This window comes from Serinus canaria, chromosome 1A (genome assembly GCF_022539315.1).
Source record: "Serinus canaria isolate serCan28SL12 chromosome 1A, serCan2020, whole genome shotgun sequence".
Taxonomy (NCBI): Eukaryota; Metazoa; Chordata; class Aves; order Passeriformes; family Fringillidae; genus Serinus; species Serinus canaria.
Genome location: NC_066314.1, coordinates 53,872,722 through 53,893,318, shown reverse-complemented (window position 1 = coordinate 53,893,318; position 20,597 = coordinate 53,872,722). Strand labels below are relative to the sequence as shown.

Genomic DNA, 20,597 nt, shown 5'->3' with positions numbered 1-20,597 from the left:
GCAAAGTTATGAGGAAGATTTTTTTTCTTCTGACTACGTGGTTGTCAAGAGTTCATTTTTTGAGTGTAATGAATTTATTTGGCAACAAGTTTTTGTTCTAGAGCCATCACAAGCCAGAGATTATGGGCAGAAATTGCTTGCTATTTTTTTTGTAACAGTTTTTCTTGGAATCTCTAAAGACCTAAAAGCTTAAAATTAAGAAAAGACAAATAAAATTTTTAAAAGCAAAATTAGTGATCGAAGAACTCTACTTTGTCCATAGTTACAAGCAAATCAGGCTGAGCACAATTTAAATGCCCTGAGCTCTTCCCCACCACCTTATTTTCTGGATCCCATTACCTTTTCAAAGCAAGCAAAAATTACATTTAAAATGCAGAGCAAAAAATGCCAAACCATTAGGAAACAAAAGTATGTGGATTCAGTAATTGGTTACCCTACAGTGAAAGGAGTTCTTAAGACAAACTCTTTCTTCCTCCCAAGTGCAAAGCCCTTCATTTCAACCCCAAAATAACAAACCACAAAGGCTGAAGGGACAAAGTGGGAGCAGCCTATTCAAGATTTGCACAAACTTTTAAAAACTAATAAATAAGGAAAATAAATAAGGCAAATAGTCAATTTTGCTAGATAATGAAAGGTTTGAATTGTGCTTCAGATATTAATGGAATGCCACCGTTGATTTCACTTGGTACTGTCATATCCTCAGATTCCATTTGGAATTATTAAATGCTCATGAAACAAGTGGAGCATAAAACAAGAAGCTGGCCTGACTAACAGTGTAAAAGTAATGCATTTATTAGTAGTTTAGAGCCATTACTGTGAAGTACAAATGTTCTGAGCACAGAACTTTGACTACATTCTTATTCTGTGCCCCAGGACAGCAGAGGTGCTCAGGTCTCTATAACCAGTAACAGTAATGACTCTCTCCTGACATCTAGAAAAAATATCCTCTACACAAAACAAGATGAAAAAGGAAATACCAAGGGGGAGATTCCTGTCTTTTAGCAGCTTAGTTTGAGACCTGAATATGGGATTCCTCAGCTTTCCAGGTTTAACCTTTTGTAGTGACTATAATTAATCTAGAGGGTTAAAAAACCTCAACGGAGGCAGGTATGGGGATACACTCTAAATTTTGCTCTGGAGAGGGAGGGCATGATGGTTTTGCCTGGGGTACAGACAATTTCCTTCCCAGTGGCTGGAATGGGGCTATAGTTTGGATTTGTGCTGTACACAGCATTGATAATACAGACGTTGTTACTGCTGAGCAGAGATTGCACAGAGCCCAAGCCTTTTCTTCTTTTCCTACTGCCGGACTGCTGAGGAGACTGGCGGTGCCTCAGAGGTTGGGAGGAGACACAGCCAGAGCAGGTGACCTCAGCTGATACCAGACCTTACGGCATCATGATCAGAATATACAATGGGGAAAAGAAAGAGCACCATTCTGCTTGTCAGGAAAGGCTGAACACCTGCCCAACCATGGCAAGCACTTAATTAATTCCTTGATTTGCTTGGCTTGCACAGCTTTTACTTTCACCCTTTTTATTCCAGCCTAGGAGTTTTCTCACTTTTACCCTTCCCATTCTCTCCTCGATCCTGCTGGTGGGGAGTGAGCAAATGGCTGCTGGCTGGGGTTACACCACAGCAGATGGAGAGCAAATATCTTATGAAAATTCAGATTTCTTGTTTGATCTCAACACTGGAAAGCAGTCAGACACCAGACTGCTGTGTTTTAGTTCTAGTTCAGACCACATGACATTCTTTATCGAAGAATGCCTCAGCGGCTCTAGGCTTTAACATCATAAAGAAAAGGTCTACAAAGCCATGACTGATGTCACTGATATCCTCATGGATTCTTCTAATAGTTCTAACATTCCAATTTAGTACAAAATAGATAAAGTTGAACTCACATGATAATCACTCTGAGAGGCAGGAACATAGGGATTCACTAGAGATGTGTTGAAATGAAATCTTCACACACAAGTGCCTTGAGCTTTTGGGGGAAGGTCTTGCCCTGATCCCAAATTTGCTTAGCATGACAGAACTGAACAAAATAATGGATTGATACAGATTTTTCCCTTTATATAGCACACCTATCACGTGTAGAAAGGTAGCCTTTCTTGGCGACCTTGGAATGCAATATAAATACCTGCTAACCCAGCATCACCAAAATAACCTGCATAAAGCTCAAATCTGCTCAGATCACCTTCAAAAATGCCACTCAGTAAAAGCCTGAGAAAACAGATGAGGGATACAGATGATCCTTTTGGTAAATACAGCCACTTGCTTGGAAGCTTGCAGTTAAAACCCACAGCATTGTTAAGAAAAGCAGAGCAGATGCAATACACCAAATTACTGGAATATAATATTGGTAACCAGATACAAGATAAAAATGTAAAGGGATTAAGGACACAGTCAATTACCAGAAATGCAGTAAAAGACTCAAAACTTGGAACTATTCAGGGAAGGAGTTAATGAAGGAAAGTTTTCCCTTGATATAAAATGAAACTTGAAGCCTACTCTTAAAGGACCCAATATAAAGGGCTTGAAATCCAGGAAGCATAAACTTCTGTGGACACTACATCTTCCTTCCTGACCAGGGCTCTGGAACCAGTTATCAAAGCAGAGAATAGTATAAAACAAAGCTGTAGTGTCACCAGATGCTCAAAATATTTCAGACATGCAGCTAATTAACTTATACTAAGTCATTAAATGAAGCTAGTTTAAGAAATTTTAGGATTTTTTTTCAATACTGCAGAAGCTGAGACATTTTGAAGTTTACAAAACACAGACAATTCCCATTTTGCCTTCAATGTGACATTTTGTTTCAAAATTTGCTTATATTTCATTTTAAAATATTTGTAAATATTTTCAAATGCGTGAAGAAAGAAAGTACTTTACTTGACAGATCAGGTGAACATTTATTTGGAGGAGAAAAAATATTAGCTGGTCACACCAGAACAGCACACAACTGGAAACAGCTTTGGTTTGCAATACAGAAATTATATATATGGAATATATAATCTTGTATAAAAGAAGGTGGCGAGAGCTGCTATTACTGTCCTACTTGACATTTCCTACTAATATTGTCTTTATAGGGTGCCAACTAATTCTGACAACATACAATAGAGGAAAGAAGTAGAGGGATCAAAGAGAAAGTAGATTATTCCAGAATTTATCACTTTTAAAACCAGTGTTCTGACAAGAAAGTTTTTCTTCTCTGACAAGAATTTTTCCTCTGATTTAATTCCACAGGGAAGTCATCTCTACACAGAATGATGGATGCTTGATGACATGGCTTTAGCTCTAAAAACTTATGCCTTTGGATTATAAAAAAAAATATCCAAACCACAAGAAATAGAGGGAGAAAGGTCCTCTCTGCCACACCACTAAAATGTAAATATAAATGTTGAGTACATTTACTTTTAAATAAATGAAAAAGGAAGGCATATGTTGACAAAGTAGGAATGAGTAGGTTAATGTTAGGTTAAATGACTAAAGAGAACCTGTTTCCTTGGGGGATGGTGAGAATATTTAGAGCTTTTCGACACCAGAGATACTGCCAGAATATGGATTTAGGGAAACAATGGACAATTGGCAGAGCTCTCCGAAGATAAATTTGGCATAAATGAGATCAGATGCTTAACTCCCATCATTCCCACTATCACAGACTGGGTTAAATTTGTCTTAATCTATCAGCAGTTGAGAAAAAATTTCCTCACAGGGCATAGTAGCAGGAATCTTGAAAGGGAAAAGAGGTCAAAGAGGGAGGAAGCTCAGCTTTGCTGTTCTTGCTAATAGCCAAGGAGGGACACCAATCCTTCCACACAGGTGGAGGAAATACCCATCCTTGCTTTAATCTGCCTTATCCTCTAAGCAGAATATGGGAAGGTTTTGCTTTCCCAGAGAGATTAACCCTTGTAGACAGTTTACTGTGTGTTTGGTAGTCTGCAAACCATTACAAAATGCAGATTACCACAGTTTTTAAGCACTCTTTTCAAGCATCCTTCAAGATAAGGAAACTTTGCTGTCCTCATTTTGCAGAGATGATCATTGTCATATAGGAAGACCCTGGCAGAGTCAGGAGCTGGACAAAGACATGCTGAGCTTTTACTGTTTACTGTGTGTTTGGTAGTCTGCAAACCATTACAAAATGCAGATTACCACAGTTTTTAAGCACTCTTTTCAAGCATCCTTCAAGATAAGGAAACTTTGCTGTCCTCATTTTGCAGAGATGATCATTGTCATATAGGAAGACCCTGGCAGAGTCAGGAGCTGGACAAAGACATGCTGAGCCCCCTGGCACTGCTTTTACTCCAAGGTCTTCCTTGCAGAGATTCTATCTGGAAAAAAGCTACCCTGTATTCTGTGTGTGTATATTCTGACAAGTGTGTGTCTTTCAAAAGCACATTCATATATTTAAATATCTTGCATTTCAAAAGGTAAAAGGAATTTGTGTCTTACCCCAATAACAGTGCCATTCAAAGGACAACCATTCAGGGGCACTGAAAAAGAACAAAGTATTCCACTTAGTATTACCATTATAATGACATTTCCAAGATTTAATCAACCACAGCTATGCTGTTTTGACTCAGTACAGTTCCAGCTTGAAGAAATTTGTATGCAGTTTCACTGTAAAAAGGCATAACTGAGCCCCCTTACATTATACCTTGAAAAGCAACAAATTGTCAGTATCAACAACTTGATACTACATAAAATTATCTCTGTCTGAGCTCTTTTTGAACAAATACATTGCAGAACACAATAAACTTTCCCCTCCAGTTCAAGCCTCACACTTTCAGAAGATAAACTCCAATTTTCTGCAACTTAGAGAGCATATATCCTTTCCTCCTCCTACTGCTCCCTCCTCACCTTGTGGTTGCACACACACTTGTCCACTAAAGACCACTGTGAGTCTTCCCAGACTGAGGCCAATTACCCAAATGTTTTGATTTAGATTATTGAGTCAAGACTACGTTAGGAGTTATAGAATCATAGGCTTGGCTTAGAAGGGACTTTAAAAATCATCCAGTCCCAATTCCCTGGAATGAGCAGGGACATCTTCCACTAGCCCAGGTTGCTCTGAGCTCTATCCAACCTGGCCTTGGACACTTCCAGGGATGGGGCAGCCACAACTTCTCTGGCAACCTGCGCCAGGGCATCACCACCCTCACAGGGAAGAATTTCTTCTGGATATCCAACCTAAACCTGCTGTCTGTCAGTGTGAAGCCATTCCCCCTTGTCCTGTCACTCCAGGCCCTTGCCAACAGTCTCCCTCCATCTTTCCTGTGCTCTCTCTTCAGGCACTGGAAGGCAGAATTCCCCCTCCCCTCCCCTTTTGCCCATGGGGCTTTAGATGCAGCAGAAGGTGCTTCTGTACTCAGTGTCTGAATTACACAGGAGCCCTTCAAAGTGGGACTATGCTTCCAAAACACACGCTTTTAAAATTGTTGTTGAGAACCACAAAATCATCCCATGAAACAATTCATGCTGGAGTAATCCCATTTGCCATGCCCCAAACCTTACCACATCTGCAGGAAGGACAACAGTCAATCACTTGGTCGCAACGTAGCTCAGTTCCCTCTGGACAGTCAGGCACATCCATTTGGGAGCAAGAAACATTCTTCTGCTGCACAAAAACCTCCTCGTTCACCCGGACACACTCGTTGACAATGCAGCGGTTCCAGGGGGATCGCCACTCTGTGCCGACCTGAGGGGAAGTTGAGAGTGGATTAAACACAAGCAGCCCCCGGATAGAGGGATATTGGAGCCCCTGGACAGAGGGAAGGCCACCCGAGCCAGATGCTGGCTTGTCAAAAGCACATTTACTTCATCAGGAACAGTGTCACTCAACAGTTCACCACAAACCCTTTCCATGACAATCAGTTTATAGAGCATGCTGAATTTGTAGAGAATAGGAATTAGAGGAGTATACTTAAAAAGGGACAGGTCAAATAACATGTGAAGAAGGAAAAGCACTCCTAACTGGAGTTAAATCTGCATTTATTCCCTAGTGACTGGCTGCACTGCGCTGCAGCTGAGCAGCCCCTTTTTCTGCTGCAATTTGCTGCAAATCTGCTCTGCTAAGCCCAAAGGAGGCTTTAGCAATAGGCTCTGGACCTGAAACACTTGTAAATGTAGAAAAGACAAGATCCTATTGATAGTTCTCATATTATCATCACCCACAGACCAGACAAAGCGGGAACTTCAAGTGCTGTTTGTGGAAATAGACAGGGAACAGCAGCCAGGAGGAAGAGCTGCCACAGTTCAGTGCTGGGAGAAGCTCTCACTGCTTTGTAGTTTAATTCCTTCACTGATACAATTCTGAATACACTTTAAGAAACAAAACTCAAGATTAGATCCCCAACCGCAATCAAATATCTTTGCTCCGAAAGTTTGGAAACACATTCTTCTAGTGGGTTAAATGCTTAATTCTTCACTAATGACAGAAGAGTTACAAGAGGACATAGCAAGGAAAAGACTGCAGAGTAACATTATTAATGTGTTAGGACAAAAAAAAAAAAAAAACAGTGAGAGACAGTGGGACACAAAAATAGGCCTTCTGAAGGCTTGTTTGATGAAGCAGAGAACTATAGGGATCCACATTAAGAAATCTTTATGGTAAAACAAGGAAAAAGGCAGGTTGCAAAAACAGCACTTTAACAAGCTTCTTTTTTTAAGACAGCAGCAGATTGCAATACAAATTAACTGGGATAATTTAAACAAATAGCTGACAGCCAGGGGGCATTATACCCAATGAACATTCTTTCAAGCTACCATGGCTGAAATTAGTGATTGTACACAAAATATCTGGCCCAGAAAAGGGTGGGGAGGATTCGCATGTGGGAATTGACTGGGTAGGTCACAGAATACCCAAAACATTGTCTCTCAGTGCAGCTTGATGTGTAGAAGAAAAAGCTGATATCATCTTTATCTCCTTCCATGGAACACGAAATAATTCCAGGGGGCTTTTGCGAGGAGGGAGAGTGTCCATCCCACTGGCACCTCACCTCATGCAAAGGAGGATCTTCATCACCCCGAGGCCAAAAGTGCAGCTCCTCACAGGCAGTTTTCTGACATCTCCCACAGCACTCCCCTTCTGGCACAATGTACTTGTAGCCCTGGAGGAGGAAAGAAAAGGACTTCCTTATCCAGGAAGAGTAGGGAAACAAGAATCAATCCCAGGATTTTCTTTCACAATCGATGTCTAATGTTAGCAAACTTTTATGAAAAGGAGAATTTGAAAAAGGACAGATATAATTATGAGGGGGGGTTGAATATTTTTTTAGCCCTTTTATATATATATATATATATATATATATATATATATATAAGTATTTTACAAAGGCAAATTAAAGGTAAAAATTGCTCTTGTGGCATCTTGGAGGTTAACCAGCACTCGCAACTGCCCTTCCCATTCCAGAAAATTCACGGTTAGGATTCAGTCTGAGCACATTCAGACATCTGTGTTTAAGCAGAGGGAGGATGCAGGTCTCTCAGAAATGTAATCCAGGGCCTGGTTTTGACTGATCTTTTCACAGAATCATTTATGTTAAAAAAACCCTTTAAGACCAACCAGCACTTTAAGACCAACCACCAATCATTAATCCAGCACTGTCAAGTCCAACACAGTTTAAGGCAACAATTTACCTGCAAAAGGCATTTGAAAAAAATTCTACAAAGATGACAAAATGAAACTACTATGCAACACTAGAGATAACATATCTCATCAAAGTCTAACACCTACTTATGGAAAACTAAATAAGCAGCATGAAAATTTAACAGTAGGCCCTCTGCTACTAAAGAAAAATCTTATAAATCCAGAAAAAAAAAAAAAGGTCAAAAACCCCCCAACCCCACAGAAACAGCAGGAATCCCAATTCTCACTTTTAATACATATTGATCTCCAAAAGCAAGCAGCCAAATACTGAAACAGTGAAGTACCTAAGTGCAAGAAAGCAAAAAGCTTTAATCTAATTAGAAATTAAATATTCTATGTGTAATAGACAGGCAGTCTCCAAGGGGCAAAACGTAACTCTGATCTCAGAACAGAGTTCAAGGAAAGATTTTCTGTCACATAAAATTGTTCATGTGAAAATTGCCTGTAAAAAATAAGCATAATTTTATTTTGGTCAAACTGAATTATTGAGGGATTCCCAACTGCTCCCTGCCTTCATGCACCATCCCTGATTTGCAATATGAAGCACATTAGCAAACCTTGATAATCAATGGACTTTTATATGTAAGTTTATTTCATATAACATCATAATATGTGATGCCAGACCTTGACCCAGCTTTGTGAGAAAAGATGTGCTGTTGAGCATTTGGTTTTACATTACTTTTATCTGCTAAATACATGTCTGAAGCATCTGAAGTATCAGATGCCACTTTCTGCATGGCAAACTAAAGAGAAGCAAAAATCCAGGAGCTAGTACATGTTATGGGGTTTTTAGGGTTTTTTTTGTTGTTGTTGGTTTTTTTTTTTTTTTTTTTTATTTTTATGTAGCAAGATTAAAAAAACTCCAAGCTGTTTTCACAGAAATCAGATGACACTGTCAAAAATGATACTGCACAACTTTAACCCCTGGCAATGAAATTAATAGCCAGGAGCAGCAAAGAGTCTTGAATATCATCCTAGTAATGATTCATGATTGAAGTATGTATTTGATATCAATAAAACTTTTAATGCCATCTAATCTGAACTGAAAAATAATTTTAATGTCAAGTCAAACTGGATGACAGCACTGCTGATGTTCTTGATATGTATAACCACTGAATCAGCAGTAAGCAAAGGAAAAAAAATCTGAGCTATCCAGGGATTCTCACAGTTACAGATTTGGTTGTATAGCCTTGATAACCATTAAAGAAGCTGAAACAATTACAAATTCCCATCAAGAACTGGCATCGTTTCCACCGAGTCTTTTTATTTGTTTTTAACCATATTTTTTTGATGCTGCAATGTCAAGGAATTGTAGCTCTGCATTAATGAGATTTTATTGGAATAACAAACTATTGATAAATTATTGCTATGAGCTGAAACACAGCCAGAACTTTAGACCTAATATTTCATTAAAATTGCCATATTATAGAAAACTGAAGGGATTGTATTGCAACAGGTGAAATCTGCCACATCTATTCTCATGGTTTTTCCTGCATTTGGCATCCTCAAACTTAGTCAACAAACTCTGCACTTGTTTTGTTGGTTTTTTCCTAATGGCTATGGGGTTTTTGGTTGGTCCTAGAGAATGATGCAGTATTTAAGATCGGCAAGGATCACCAAGTCCTGTTCCTGGCCCCGCACAGGACACCCCAACAATCCCACCATGTCCCAACACTTCTTGAGCTCTTCCAGGCTTTGGGCCCTAACCATTCCCTGGGGAACTGTGCCAGTGCCTGACCAGCCTCTGGGAGAAGAACCTTTTCCTAATATCTGGCTTAAATCACAATCCTCTACCAACTCTTTGTACCAATTACCTGTCTATTCCTGTTTGACCATCTAAGTCAATATAACAAAGTGGCTCACACTTCCTTTGCAGGCTTCCAAAAGCAAACCACAGGGTTTTATAGGATGTTGCAGATGCCTAAACACAATAAAGGTTCCAGCATGAGGTGTCAATAGGCAGAGTTTAGCAACAGACAGAACTGAAATGGGAACTTCAGAAAGTGAACTTGAGCTAGAACAGACATCTGCAATTGATCTTCTGTCATCATGAACACTTATTGTGCAAGTGGTGTAAGTGACAGACACTTCAGGATACAGGTTTTTCTTCTATCAAAATGTAAAATAAATTTGTCACTGGTTTTTTAGGCAGCAGGATGCAATCCTAAAACAATTACCTTAAAATAAAGTCAATAATGCCCAGACTCATGCTATTAGGTTCTGCTCCCAAGATAATACATTGATACAACACTCATTTTTCTAATTTTCTCTGGTTACTCTCTAAACAAGGAGGCTTAAAAGGGACCATTGCAGGTCCCCACAAGGGCTCTCCTGGGTAGTGCATTGGTTTATGTGTTACTTACCCGAGAGCAGAACGTGTCACATTCTTTGTCATGACATTCTGTCATCTGAAGTCCTGTAACATCATCCCTCAGACTGCTGCAAGAGCATTCCCTGCATCCATCTTCCCAGGTTGCCCCAACAGGATAGACTATATTGTTGTGCACGCACACCTATTAAATGCAATAATTCATATATAAAAGAGCACACTGCTGCTTTCAGGGCACACTGCTGGTTCCAAAAGGCTGCATTTTAAGGTGTGAAACCAATCATAAATTCTATGGAGTATTTTTAATCCCTTAGAAATGCTAGAGGTCTTAAAATTGTGGTCAGCCTCTTGAGGAAAGAAAAAATAAGTACAAAGCTACTGTTTTACAGAAAGTAAATTGGAGAGTTTTATCTGCAGTCAGTGGAGTTGTCCAGGGTCTCACTTTTCTGGTAAGTATAATGTGACAATATTTAGGGATAAAAACCAGTAAGTCCTCTAGAAGGAGCCTTGGAGACAAAACTTCTTCCACCTAAACCATCTGATCTGAAGAGATCCTACTTGGAGCTAAAAGTTTTCATCCTCTTGTTTCATCTGGCCAGTACAGCTACCCCTAAAAAGCAGAGCCATCCCTTATATTGAACTTCCTATTAATACATTTGCAGCTTGGTATTAAAGAGAGAATATTTATTTTTATAGCTAGAGCAAGTAAGTCTCAGATACATAAAATGAATTATGCAAGGGCATGAACTACTTAGAAATTGACAATAAAAGGTAGATGTTCTGTGCTGCAAGACAAGGTAACCCTATGCTCAGGTTTAATGAAAAAGTTACATTGCCCCCCTGCAACCTCTTACCTAAGCAACCTTATCTTAAAGGTTAACATATTATAACAACTTATAAAAGGTTGGCCAAATAAGAAAAATATACCCTGGTGAAGCTTTTGCAGAATAATATTTTGGCAAAAACTAAAAACTGGTGATATAGTTCTTAAAAGACATAACACCTTCTCAGACAGAGACAAAGGTAATCAATGAGCACAAGGAATTTTAGGTCTAAGGTGTACCAACTATGTCAACAAATTTAGTATGGGATTGGAAGAATATATAGCAATGGCAGTTGTCCCAAAGTATGTATATGTGTCATCTGCAAATAAAAAACACCTCTGAAATTCCATATGTTGGAGAAACCTTTAAGTTTCAAACAATTTTTAATATTATCTCAAAGTTACAAAAAATTGACTGGTTTTGTCAAAAAAAGTTACTGTAATAAAAGCAACAGTATGAAGTAATAGTGTGTTTCTTTCAGGCACTTGTAAATTAAAAATGCCCTGGCATCACTTTCCAGCAGTCTCATTGGGGGTTTATTCATATCTAGCTGGCTGCCTGCTTGCTCTGGTGCTGCCGCTCCATGGAAAAGACACTCTCATCCATGGAAAAGACATTTCACTTCCCTTACCTGGTCTGGAATGCAGGTGGTTGATATACAGCCGCAGTCATTGGTGAGAGACTGGGAGAGATACCCCAGAGGGCAGCTCACTGTGGAATTCCTACAGCTGCAGGTACACTCATATTTGTCACAGCACTTGGTCTTGACAACGGTCAGCATCCGGTGCGATGGGCAGGAAAGGCTTGGGGTGGAGCTGCACATTCCCCTGTTGCAGGCTGACAGGAAAAGGTGAGCACCATGTCAAGCTCATGGATTTTCAGAGTGCTGCCAGTGAACAAGACAGTTCTCTGGCAGCAAGGCATTAATCACCACCTCAAACTGTTATAAACACTTTTAAAGCCTGAGGAGTAACACAGATATAAAAGGCTCTGGTTTGGGAAGTCAGAAAAATTTCTGCCCTGCCAAAAAAATTCTTGTCTCATACACAAATAAGAAGATTTATAAAATAAGCATCAGGGTCAGAGAATTTATGTCCAAGAGTAAAGTGTACTCCAAGTGCCAGCAAAATACTTTTGCCAAGTCTGGGAAATCATTACACATCTATTGGTACCAAAATTAAACCTTTCGGGGGTGGGGGGTGGGGGAGGGTGAATAATGCCTAAAGGAAGTCATCAGTGTTGCTCAAAAGCAGTGTTCCAGTGTCACTCTCTGCTAGGAAAAATGATCTTACCACACGTGTAATTTGGTCTGCATTCTCCAGGGTTGGTTAGGGCAAGCTGCAGGCCAAACTCACAGACAGGGGCAGGAGGCAAATCACAGGAAACCAGGTCACACACTAAGAGCAGAAATTCAGAGAGTAGTTGAAACCATGCCTACTTAGTCCTCAAGAAAACACACATACACATGCACATCCCCATTAAACTCACAATCAATTGCTGTCTTAAAATATGAAGTACATCTGAGTTCAACAGGTCAGAGTTTGTCTTCAAAATAGCTCAGAGAAGTGTTCAAGCTCTGGTTATGCGGACTAAGATTCTAATGTTATATTTAATGGTCAATTATAGATGATGCAAAAATAAATGCTTGAGATAAAAACCATTCTAATGTTATTTAGACAAAAAAAAAAATGTTCCATTCCCTTCCTAATCTACTACAGAAAGGGAGACAAAGTGGAAGTGAATGGAGACTCATATCCTTAGAAGCTGTTTGGTTTTCCACGTGGATGATTGTACAACAATTCAGTGGTATCAAAAATGCAGCACTGAATTAAATTTTTTTTTTTTTAAGGGACTGTATACCTTAGAAATATCTGGTAAAAGTAGAGACCAAGAAGATTCCAAGAGTGTACAAGAACCTACCACACTCGTACTCAGGGCAGCACTGGCCAGGGCGCCTGCGCAGGCGAGCGACTTCACATGGACCACACTGGACAGCTGGAGAAAACATCCATAAAACAAGTTTGGATAAAAACTAGGAAGCCAGCAACCAAAGCATCAATTCAAGTCCAGTCACAAAACTAAATTTGAATAATATTAATTAATAATATTGAATTTACATTGGACAGTCGGGCAGGGCTGGACTGTGCAGTTTATCTTCTTGTTATCGAGACACATGCAGATCTTGCAGGGCTCATTCTCGGGAATCCATGTTTCCATGTGCTGAAGGAAAAAACCCCAACAGAGTGTTACATAGAAATTCCATGCTCTGGTAAGATGGGATGGAAGGATGGGAGTGGGTGAGGATGAGTAACATTAACCTGGAAAATCAGAAGATTTATGAAGATTTATCTGTGAAGAGTTAGTTGTTCTGTTAACAGTAAAAAAGTATGGGGACACATAATTCTGCAATGACTGTCATGTGCCAATTTAGCAAAAGATGTAAAGAATGCATGGATGGGATGAGGAATTACCATTGTTTTAAGCATCAGAAATGCTCAGGGACAAATGCAATTGCAGGCTATTGTGAGTAACAGTGGACTGGTCCTACTACATACCATGATTGCATGTTCAGTGGTAATAAGGGAAACAGCATTATTTTGGGAAATACAGAAAAGTGTCTGCTTTCCCTAATTAGTTAAATGGAGAAGAATTTCCTATGCACATAAAAATATGCACTATTTATTTCTCTAAATAGAATTTAGAGAAAGAATTTCCCTAATTTAGGGAAATTTAGAAGAATTTCCCTAATTCTTCAACACAGAGAAATAAATAGTGCATATTTTTATATTAAGACTATTTGGAGTGTTATCACTTGACTCTGCAGTGGACTGAATACTAGAAAAGCACTATATCACCTCTAACACCAAAATCATCCCTCTGGTGACTACCTGGGGGTAATGAGCACATTCAGAAACCACCAGTAAAGAGAATAATTTTTCAATAACTGCTCCTTCCCATGAGATTGGAAATCATTGATATTAAAGCTTCAGTCAAAGTCACCCAACAGAACTATGCACATTTAACACCCATGTGAATAGGGAGGTAAGAGTGGAAAGATGCATTATCAGACATTTTAATTTGCACAACCAATTCAGGTTCTGAGTGAGAACATGTAGAGTAGGTCAGGATGCCACAAAAAAAAATGCTGTCATCTGGAAAACTCTGGAGCATGGTTTAAAACTAACACTCTACTGAGCCCATTAGAGATAGGAAAGGGAAAAAAAAAGGACAAATCTAAGCGTACTGCACCTATACTCAGAGATAGTTACAAGTTTTAAACCACCCTGTTTGAGTGTTGGGACTAAAATCCCATTAGCCCAAACACAGTCTAGGGTAGAAAAAAACAGAGAAATGAACACCAGAAGAAAAGAAGGAATTTAAGGAAATCCTGACCCAACTGCCTATCATATTGCTCACAAGGCTAAGCCTGCAATGATGGAGGCAAAACAGGTACATGAGATGATCCTCCCCAAAAATCTCATTAAGGATCAAAATTCCATAAAACACTGCAATTAAAGTCCCTTCTCCTTCAAATCCTATAACAAAAACGTGGATTGAAGAGGACTGGCTGATGTATGTGCAAACTCTAAGAGCTGAGTAGTTGGGAGAGAAGAGCAACCAGCCCTGCTACTTGGAACAGGGGACACACCCACTGTGTGATGCTCGAATCAACAGCGTCTTTCATTGACCCCATGGAAAAGCATCCACACCTTTTCCCAATCCCATACTGCCACAGAGAGGGCTGCCTTAACTAAGCAAAGTGGATTTTCAGTAAAACCAAAATTATTAATTTCACTGAACGAATAATTCTCCTCAAAATAAAAGATTTATATATATATATATATATATATATATATATATATATATATATATATACACACACAGACAAACTACCACTTGACAAAAGGTTGGCTTGATCTCACCACTCCCCACCAACCACTGGAAATGTTTCATACACAAATTGGAAAGGACCCATAAGGATCATCAAGTCCAGCTCCTGGCCCTGCACAGACATCCCAACAATCTCACCCTGTGCCTCACAGCATTGTCCAAATGTTCCTGGAGCTCTGGCAGCCTTGGGGCTGCGACCATTCCCTGGAGAGCCTGTTCAGTGCCTGACACACTTTGGGGGAAGAAACTTTTCTGATACCCAGCCTAAACATCCTCTGGCACAGCTCCAGCCATTCCCTGTGTCCTGTTCCTGGTCACACAGAGAAGAGTTTGATGCCTGTCTCTCCACTGTCCCTCATAAGGATTTCAGTGACCTTTGCAAAGACAATATGAGACATTTTAAGTAAAGGATTTATGATTAAATTGTCATTACTAATCAAAGTCTGCTGAATGGAGATGTTTATCTTGGTAAATATTCACTCATGCCATCACTCTTCCTCTCTTTCCTCTAGACACACCCCCCCCCCCCCCCCCAGCCTTTCCAGGTCTGTACAGTCCCATCTGTCATCTTTATATCCAGTCCCAGCCAATTTCACACTAGGGGAGCTAAATGGGGCTGACAGCCAGCAGATTAGGAGGAACTGAGCTAGAAAATAAAAGTATCCAAAGGGAAAACAGATTAAACAGATTTACTTTCAAAGCTGTGAACTCCAACCACTGCCAGAGGTTGCTGTGCACATAATTAGTTACCTGGTGGTGTGTGCCATCCTCGCTGACACACTGAGTGCAGACTTCTTCACTAACACAGCTGTCACCAAAAATCACCTTTCCCTCTGGGCAGAAGCAGCCTTCCATGGGATAATCCTTGCAGACACTGACTTTGGTATTATTCTCACAGCTCTTCACACAGGCTGTGTGGCAGTGGTTGTACATCAGATCTGGGGCACATTTCAATGCTGAGCAAGACAGAGAAAAAACCACCACCTTTATTTAAGAGATCTAAAATAATGAAAATCAATCTTTCCCATCTAGCTTTCCTCAGAATTCTTTCAATTTTAGAAAGCCATCACCCAAAGAATGGATCTGATCCCTTGCAGCACAAAGCAGCAAACCATATTTTCAGGCCACATGAATCAGCAGCAACATATGGCTCACCAATACATTGGTTTGGGTGAGTGTTCATCTGTCAAATTTTGTTTCCAATACTAGGCCACAGACAAGAATTTAGAACCGTATCCATATGGTAACAATGTATGGTTAAGAGATAGCCAAGACAGAGTAGAGAGAGTAAAGCACTGAAGAAAGTTTTCTTTTTTTTTTTTTTTTAATTGATAGGCTGCAGTGTTCCCACACAACTAAAGAAAGCTAGCGAACAGAACATTTTGGTACTTCAAAACTGAACCTGCTGGATTTCTGCATCTTTTTAAGTGAATTGTCTTATTAACAGAATTAATTGAATCAAGTAAGTTGTATAGTCCTGTAAGCCAACAAAGTTTTCACTTATGTGTTCACAACCCTGAGGATATTGTCTCTAAAAGCAAACACAAAATTAGGGCTACAGCTATTCAAAAAACCTATGGACACATCTTCCATACTGTGTATTCCCTTAAGTCTATTTTTCTTTACAGCTTCAATTAGAAAAAATGTTTATTTCCCAGCCTGTGACTGCTGTGAGGTTTATAAAACTTTCTTTCAGTCCCCTGACAAAAAACATTAAGAGAAAACCTGAGCTCCCAAACAAACAAACAAGAAAACATCAGCTAAACTGTCTACACATACTCTTTTAGCAGTGGTGACAGAAAAAAAACTCTTTAGCATTAACCCTTTCCGTGTTAAAGCAAATTATTTCATATAATCCTAAAATGCCTTGGTCTGGACTTAAAGACCATCTTGTTCCAACCCTCTGCCATAAGCAGGGACCCCCTCCACTATCCTAACTTGCTCAGAGCCTAGCCTTGGACACTTCCAGGGATGGGGCAGCCACAGCTTCTCTGGCAACCTGTGCCGGTGTTGTGTTGCAGTAAATAGTTTATTTAGTTGTTGTTGCACTGGTGGTGGGTTCCCCCTCCCTGATCACATGGTTTCCCCCCTGCACACCTGGTCTGTCCCTCAGGTGCTTCGCCCCTCCCCAGTGGTATCCCATTGGCTCCGGTTCTCTCTCCCCTGCCCCTCACCCCCTAGGGTATAAAACCTCCTGTGTGAGAGCTCCAACCCCTCTTTTGTACCTGGGTGACCCATCACCTGTGTCCTGCCCCAAGCCAATAAACAGGATACTTGCACCCACGTGGAGAAGAGCGCCTCTCATCTTTTACCTTTGTCTATGCGGATCCGTGTGGGCTAGAGTCTTAAGCTAGCCGGATTTGGACTCATATAAGGCCCAGGAAAAACACAGTTTACCACATGCCAGGGCATCACCACCCTCACAGGGAAAAATTTCTTCTGGATATCCAACCTAAACCTGCTCTCTGTCAATGTGAAGCCATTCCCCCTTGTCCTGTCACTCCAGGCCCTTATCAAGAGTCCCTCTGCATCTTTCCTGTGGGCTCCCTACAGGCACTACAAGGCTACAACGACGTCATCCTGAAGCTTTCTCTTTTTCGGGCTGAATATACCTGAATTCCAGAGAGTATATTCACTCACCCAGAAAGAACAATCAGGAAGGATTTGTACTGCTTGGAATGTCCCAACATGGAATGACAAAACCTGAAGTAAAATTCTACAAGAATGACAGGGATTCAGTGGACTGGGAGAAGGGAAGCAAGGTAATCCAGAACTGTGCTACTATTATTAAATATATAGTGGTAGCAGAATTATTAAGCTGTAGTGTCTGTTTAGTCATTAATGCAACTTGGATACATCAAATGTTGACAATTTAAATTTTTGTCAGTTGCACACAGGCATTAGCTGGAAGAAGGACAATGATGATATTGTTAGGACACTTAAGACTTTTATACAATTAGTGTTAAAATTAGCAACTCTTTGTCTATCCTTGTACAGACCATGTAACCAGATAGGAATTTGAAAACTGCACAGAGTTATTAAGGCAATCTGCTGATACCCAGCTTTGGACATTACAGTTTGCAATGTCTGGCTGAGGCACTGAACTTGGAAAATGGCTGGCAATGTTCCCCTCTGCTTTCTTAGACTATACTCCAAACAGACTGTGTTCAGTAACCTATGATCTTGGAAATATATTTCAAACATTAAGTGGAGGCTTAGGCCAAATTCACACTGACATTCCTGACTTCCTATCCCATCATTCCTCCAGTCTGAATTTAAAATATGAAAAAAAGCATTTGTTTTACACTTTTTTTTGTATCATGCCTTTAGGATACTGGTACTCCAGTTCTGAAAGGAAAATATCCAGGGAAAGAAGGCAAAGCAACAATAAACAGCTCAACTAGAGAGGCAGGAGGTGAGAAAACCAACTGGGACATCAAGACACCCTGTGAGGAGGTATATGGGAAAGAAAATTCCTACACACATCCACATCTAAAGCACTTGACTAAATCAGACGTGCTGAGGGACTATTTGAATGTCTGCAACCATCACTGCAGAAAGGTTAACAGGAGAAGGTGGAGAACAAGTCACCTCAAGAGTTATTTACTTGTACTTAATGACACCTTGCATTTTTGGCAGATCTTTAGGTATGCCTCCTAACAGGAATAAAAAAAAAAAAAAAAAAAAGAAAAAAAAACAGGAAAAGAAAGCAGAACTACTCGTCTGTGAGAATTTAGGAGAGAACGTATACAAAGTCTGAGTTTGGCTCTAGCATGAGTGCCTTGGTTGGGTTCTGGTAATGTGCAATACTCACATCCTGCTACACAGCACAAACTTTTCACCACCAAAACACAAGCAAAACCCAGGCAGGAGAACCAGATTTTCAAAGCAAATTACAGCTGGTTCAGCCTAGCTGGCACGTCCTGGTAAGAAATGACACCACGAACAGAGGCTATTTCCCCAATTTTCCCTGTAGCAGAAACTTAAAATCACACTGGCTCTTCCACCACATTCTCAAAAGTTTCAGCTTTGATGGAAATGGAAGGATTTTGGGGAACTGTTACAAAGAAAAGTCTTATTTTGTGCCAGGTGTGACAGTGACAGGCTGGGAAGCAGTTCCACTAGTCCAAATAATTAATTTCTCTGTCCACATCAGACTGTCCAAAGTCTGTATCAAAGCAATGATATCTGCTGCTAAAAGAACCTAGCAGACTCTCAACCCAAACCTGGTGCCACAAAGGCTTGGTGGCTGCAGAGCCAGGCACTGTCACATAGCTGTGGTCATCTCTTCACAGTTTATTTCCCCCTAGCCTGGAATTTTATCAGTTAGCAGTTTACCAAGAAATACTTCTTTCATAACATTCAGCTTAGTGGGTGATCAATCAGTTACAAGATCTGCAATATCACTTGTACAATAAACTTGATCTGGAACATTCAAAAAAAATTAATACTACGCTGATGAGACATCCCAAAGCAGGGCAATTTCTGTATCAGTTTTAGGACAGAATAAAACTCTTACGGCAAAGGTCAGGCGTTCTCCAGTCTACACAGATGCCATACTCCCTGCAAATGTGAGCGTAGGAAGTGATCATCTCACAGGCCTCCTCCTCGTAGCAGCTGCTCTCCATGCAGGCCTCGTAGAAGATGTTGGGGGCGATTATCCTGTGGCACTCCGCAAAATGGTCCGAGAGCAGCAGGTGGCAGTGGCCGGGTGCGCGCTTGGAGCACCTGTTCTCCCTCCGGCTGTCACAGACCTTGCCCAGCTCTGCCACCGTCCAGTCCTGGATAAACACGCTGCTGTCAGCAGTGGCAGAACCATTGCGCAGCGTGAAGTCATTGACGTGGTTCTGGTCACACAGCCCTAGCAGGGTGAGTAAGGGGAAAAGAAAAATCTCTGAATAATCAGCACTAAAATAAACCTAGAACAAAACAGGGATGGGGTGGATGACACTGGTTGGGGTGGCTCGAGGAATTAATGATATTTCTTATAGCTGTTTTCAACAGAGGCCTAAACACCCTGGGTCTTGTTTCTCATTTCCTCACTAAAGGAGGTACAGGTGACGCCACAGAGATACAATCTCTGTAGCAATTACATCACTAGGACACCATAGAATTAACTCACCCAGGCAGCAGCTGCCCTCTCAAGTTTCTCACCTTCACTGCAAGCACTGGTCAGATTTCTCACAGAAGTAAATTTGTAAGAATCTAAAACTAAACCTATATATAAAGAAAAAGCACAAATCTCCTTGAAAAGATAACTTGAAGCAAGAAAAAACAGAAAGCTGTCTCTGCTGTTCTTTCTAAAGTATTACTGGGCATCAGTGAGCTGTTACATTGGGGATGAGAGCAGAAAAACTTACACAGATATCCAGTATTCCCCCAAAAGTGTGGGACCAGTTCACCCAGAGAATTTACAGATTTGGAGATTCACAAATTGCAATAAATAAATAGAAGTTCAAACCCAAATAGGAAGCTGTTAAAAGTACTAACTTTCAAACTTACCACAAAGCCCTTTTGTTCCTGAAGAAAAGCTCTTTGAATTAAGTCTAAGAATAAATTCATTGTTTCTTGGAGTAAATGTGAGATTATGTCCAAGAAGAGAGAACTTGATTTCATGCATTATTTCTCCATAGGCAGTGATTTCAAACAAGCTGCTGGAATAGGGGATAAGAACCCTTTCACCATTAACAGTCACCTGTTTTAAAAAAAATAGGTGAGGTCATCACATCAGTTCTAGCAAGCAGTTACAAATCAACCCAATTTTACAATTGAAGCACATTTTGACTTGACAAATACCAAGATCCAACTGAATCTGGACATAAGAAACAATTTTGCCAGCTGAACAGTTCTATTGAGTCTAAAAACATACAGAAATACTTGACCTTTATCCCGTTTATTA

The 20,597-nt window shown here is 40.2% G+C and overlaps 1 protein-coding gene across 1 annotated transcript in view; it reads right to left on the bottom strand.

Moving 5' to 3' along the window:
- The window catches only part of VWF (von Willebrand factor), a 118,992-nt gene that overhangs the window by 11,071 nt on the left and 87,324 nt on the right, over positions 1-20,597 (bottom strand). The window contains exons 36-46 of the mRNA XM_030238043.2: positions 20,201-20,393; positions 19,218-19,559; positions 15,449-15,654; positions 12,925-13,027; positions 12,728-12,802; positions 12,100-12,204; positions 11,439-11,644; positions 10,018-10,167; positions 7,005-7,115; positions 5,521-5,704; positions 4,459-4,499 (exon numbers count right to left, since the gene is read on the bottom strand). Coding sequence (XP_030093903.1) covers positions 4,459-4,499; positions 5,521-5,704; positions 7,005-7,115; positions 10,018-10,167; positions 11,439-11,644; positions 12,100-12,204; positions 12,728-12,802; positions 12,925-13,027; positions 15,449-15,654; positions 19,218-19,559; positions 20,201-20,393 — 1,716 coding nt within the window. The remainder of the gene's footprint in view (positions 1-4,458; positions 4,500-5,520; positions 5,705-7,004; positions 7,116-10,017; positions 10,168-11,438; positions 11,645-12,099; positions 12,205-12,727; positions 12,803-12,924; positions 13,028-15,448; positions 15,655-19,217; positions 19,560-20,200; positions 20,394-20,597) is intronic.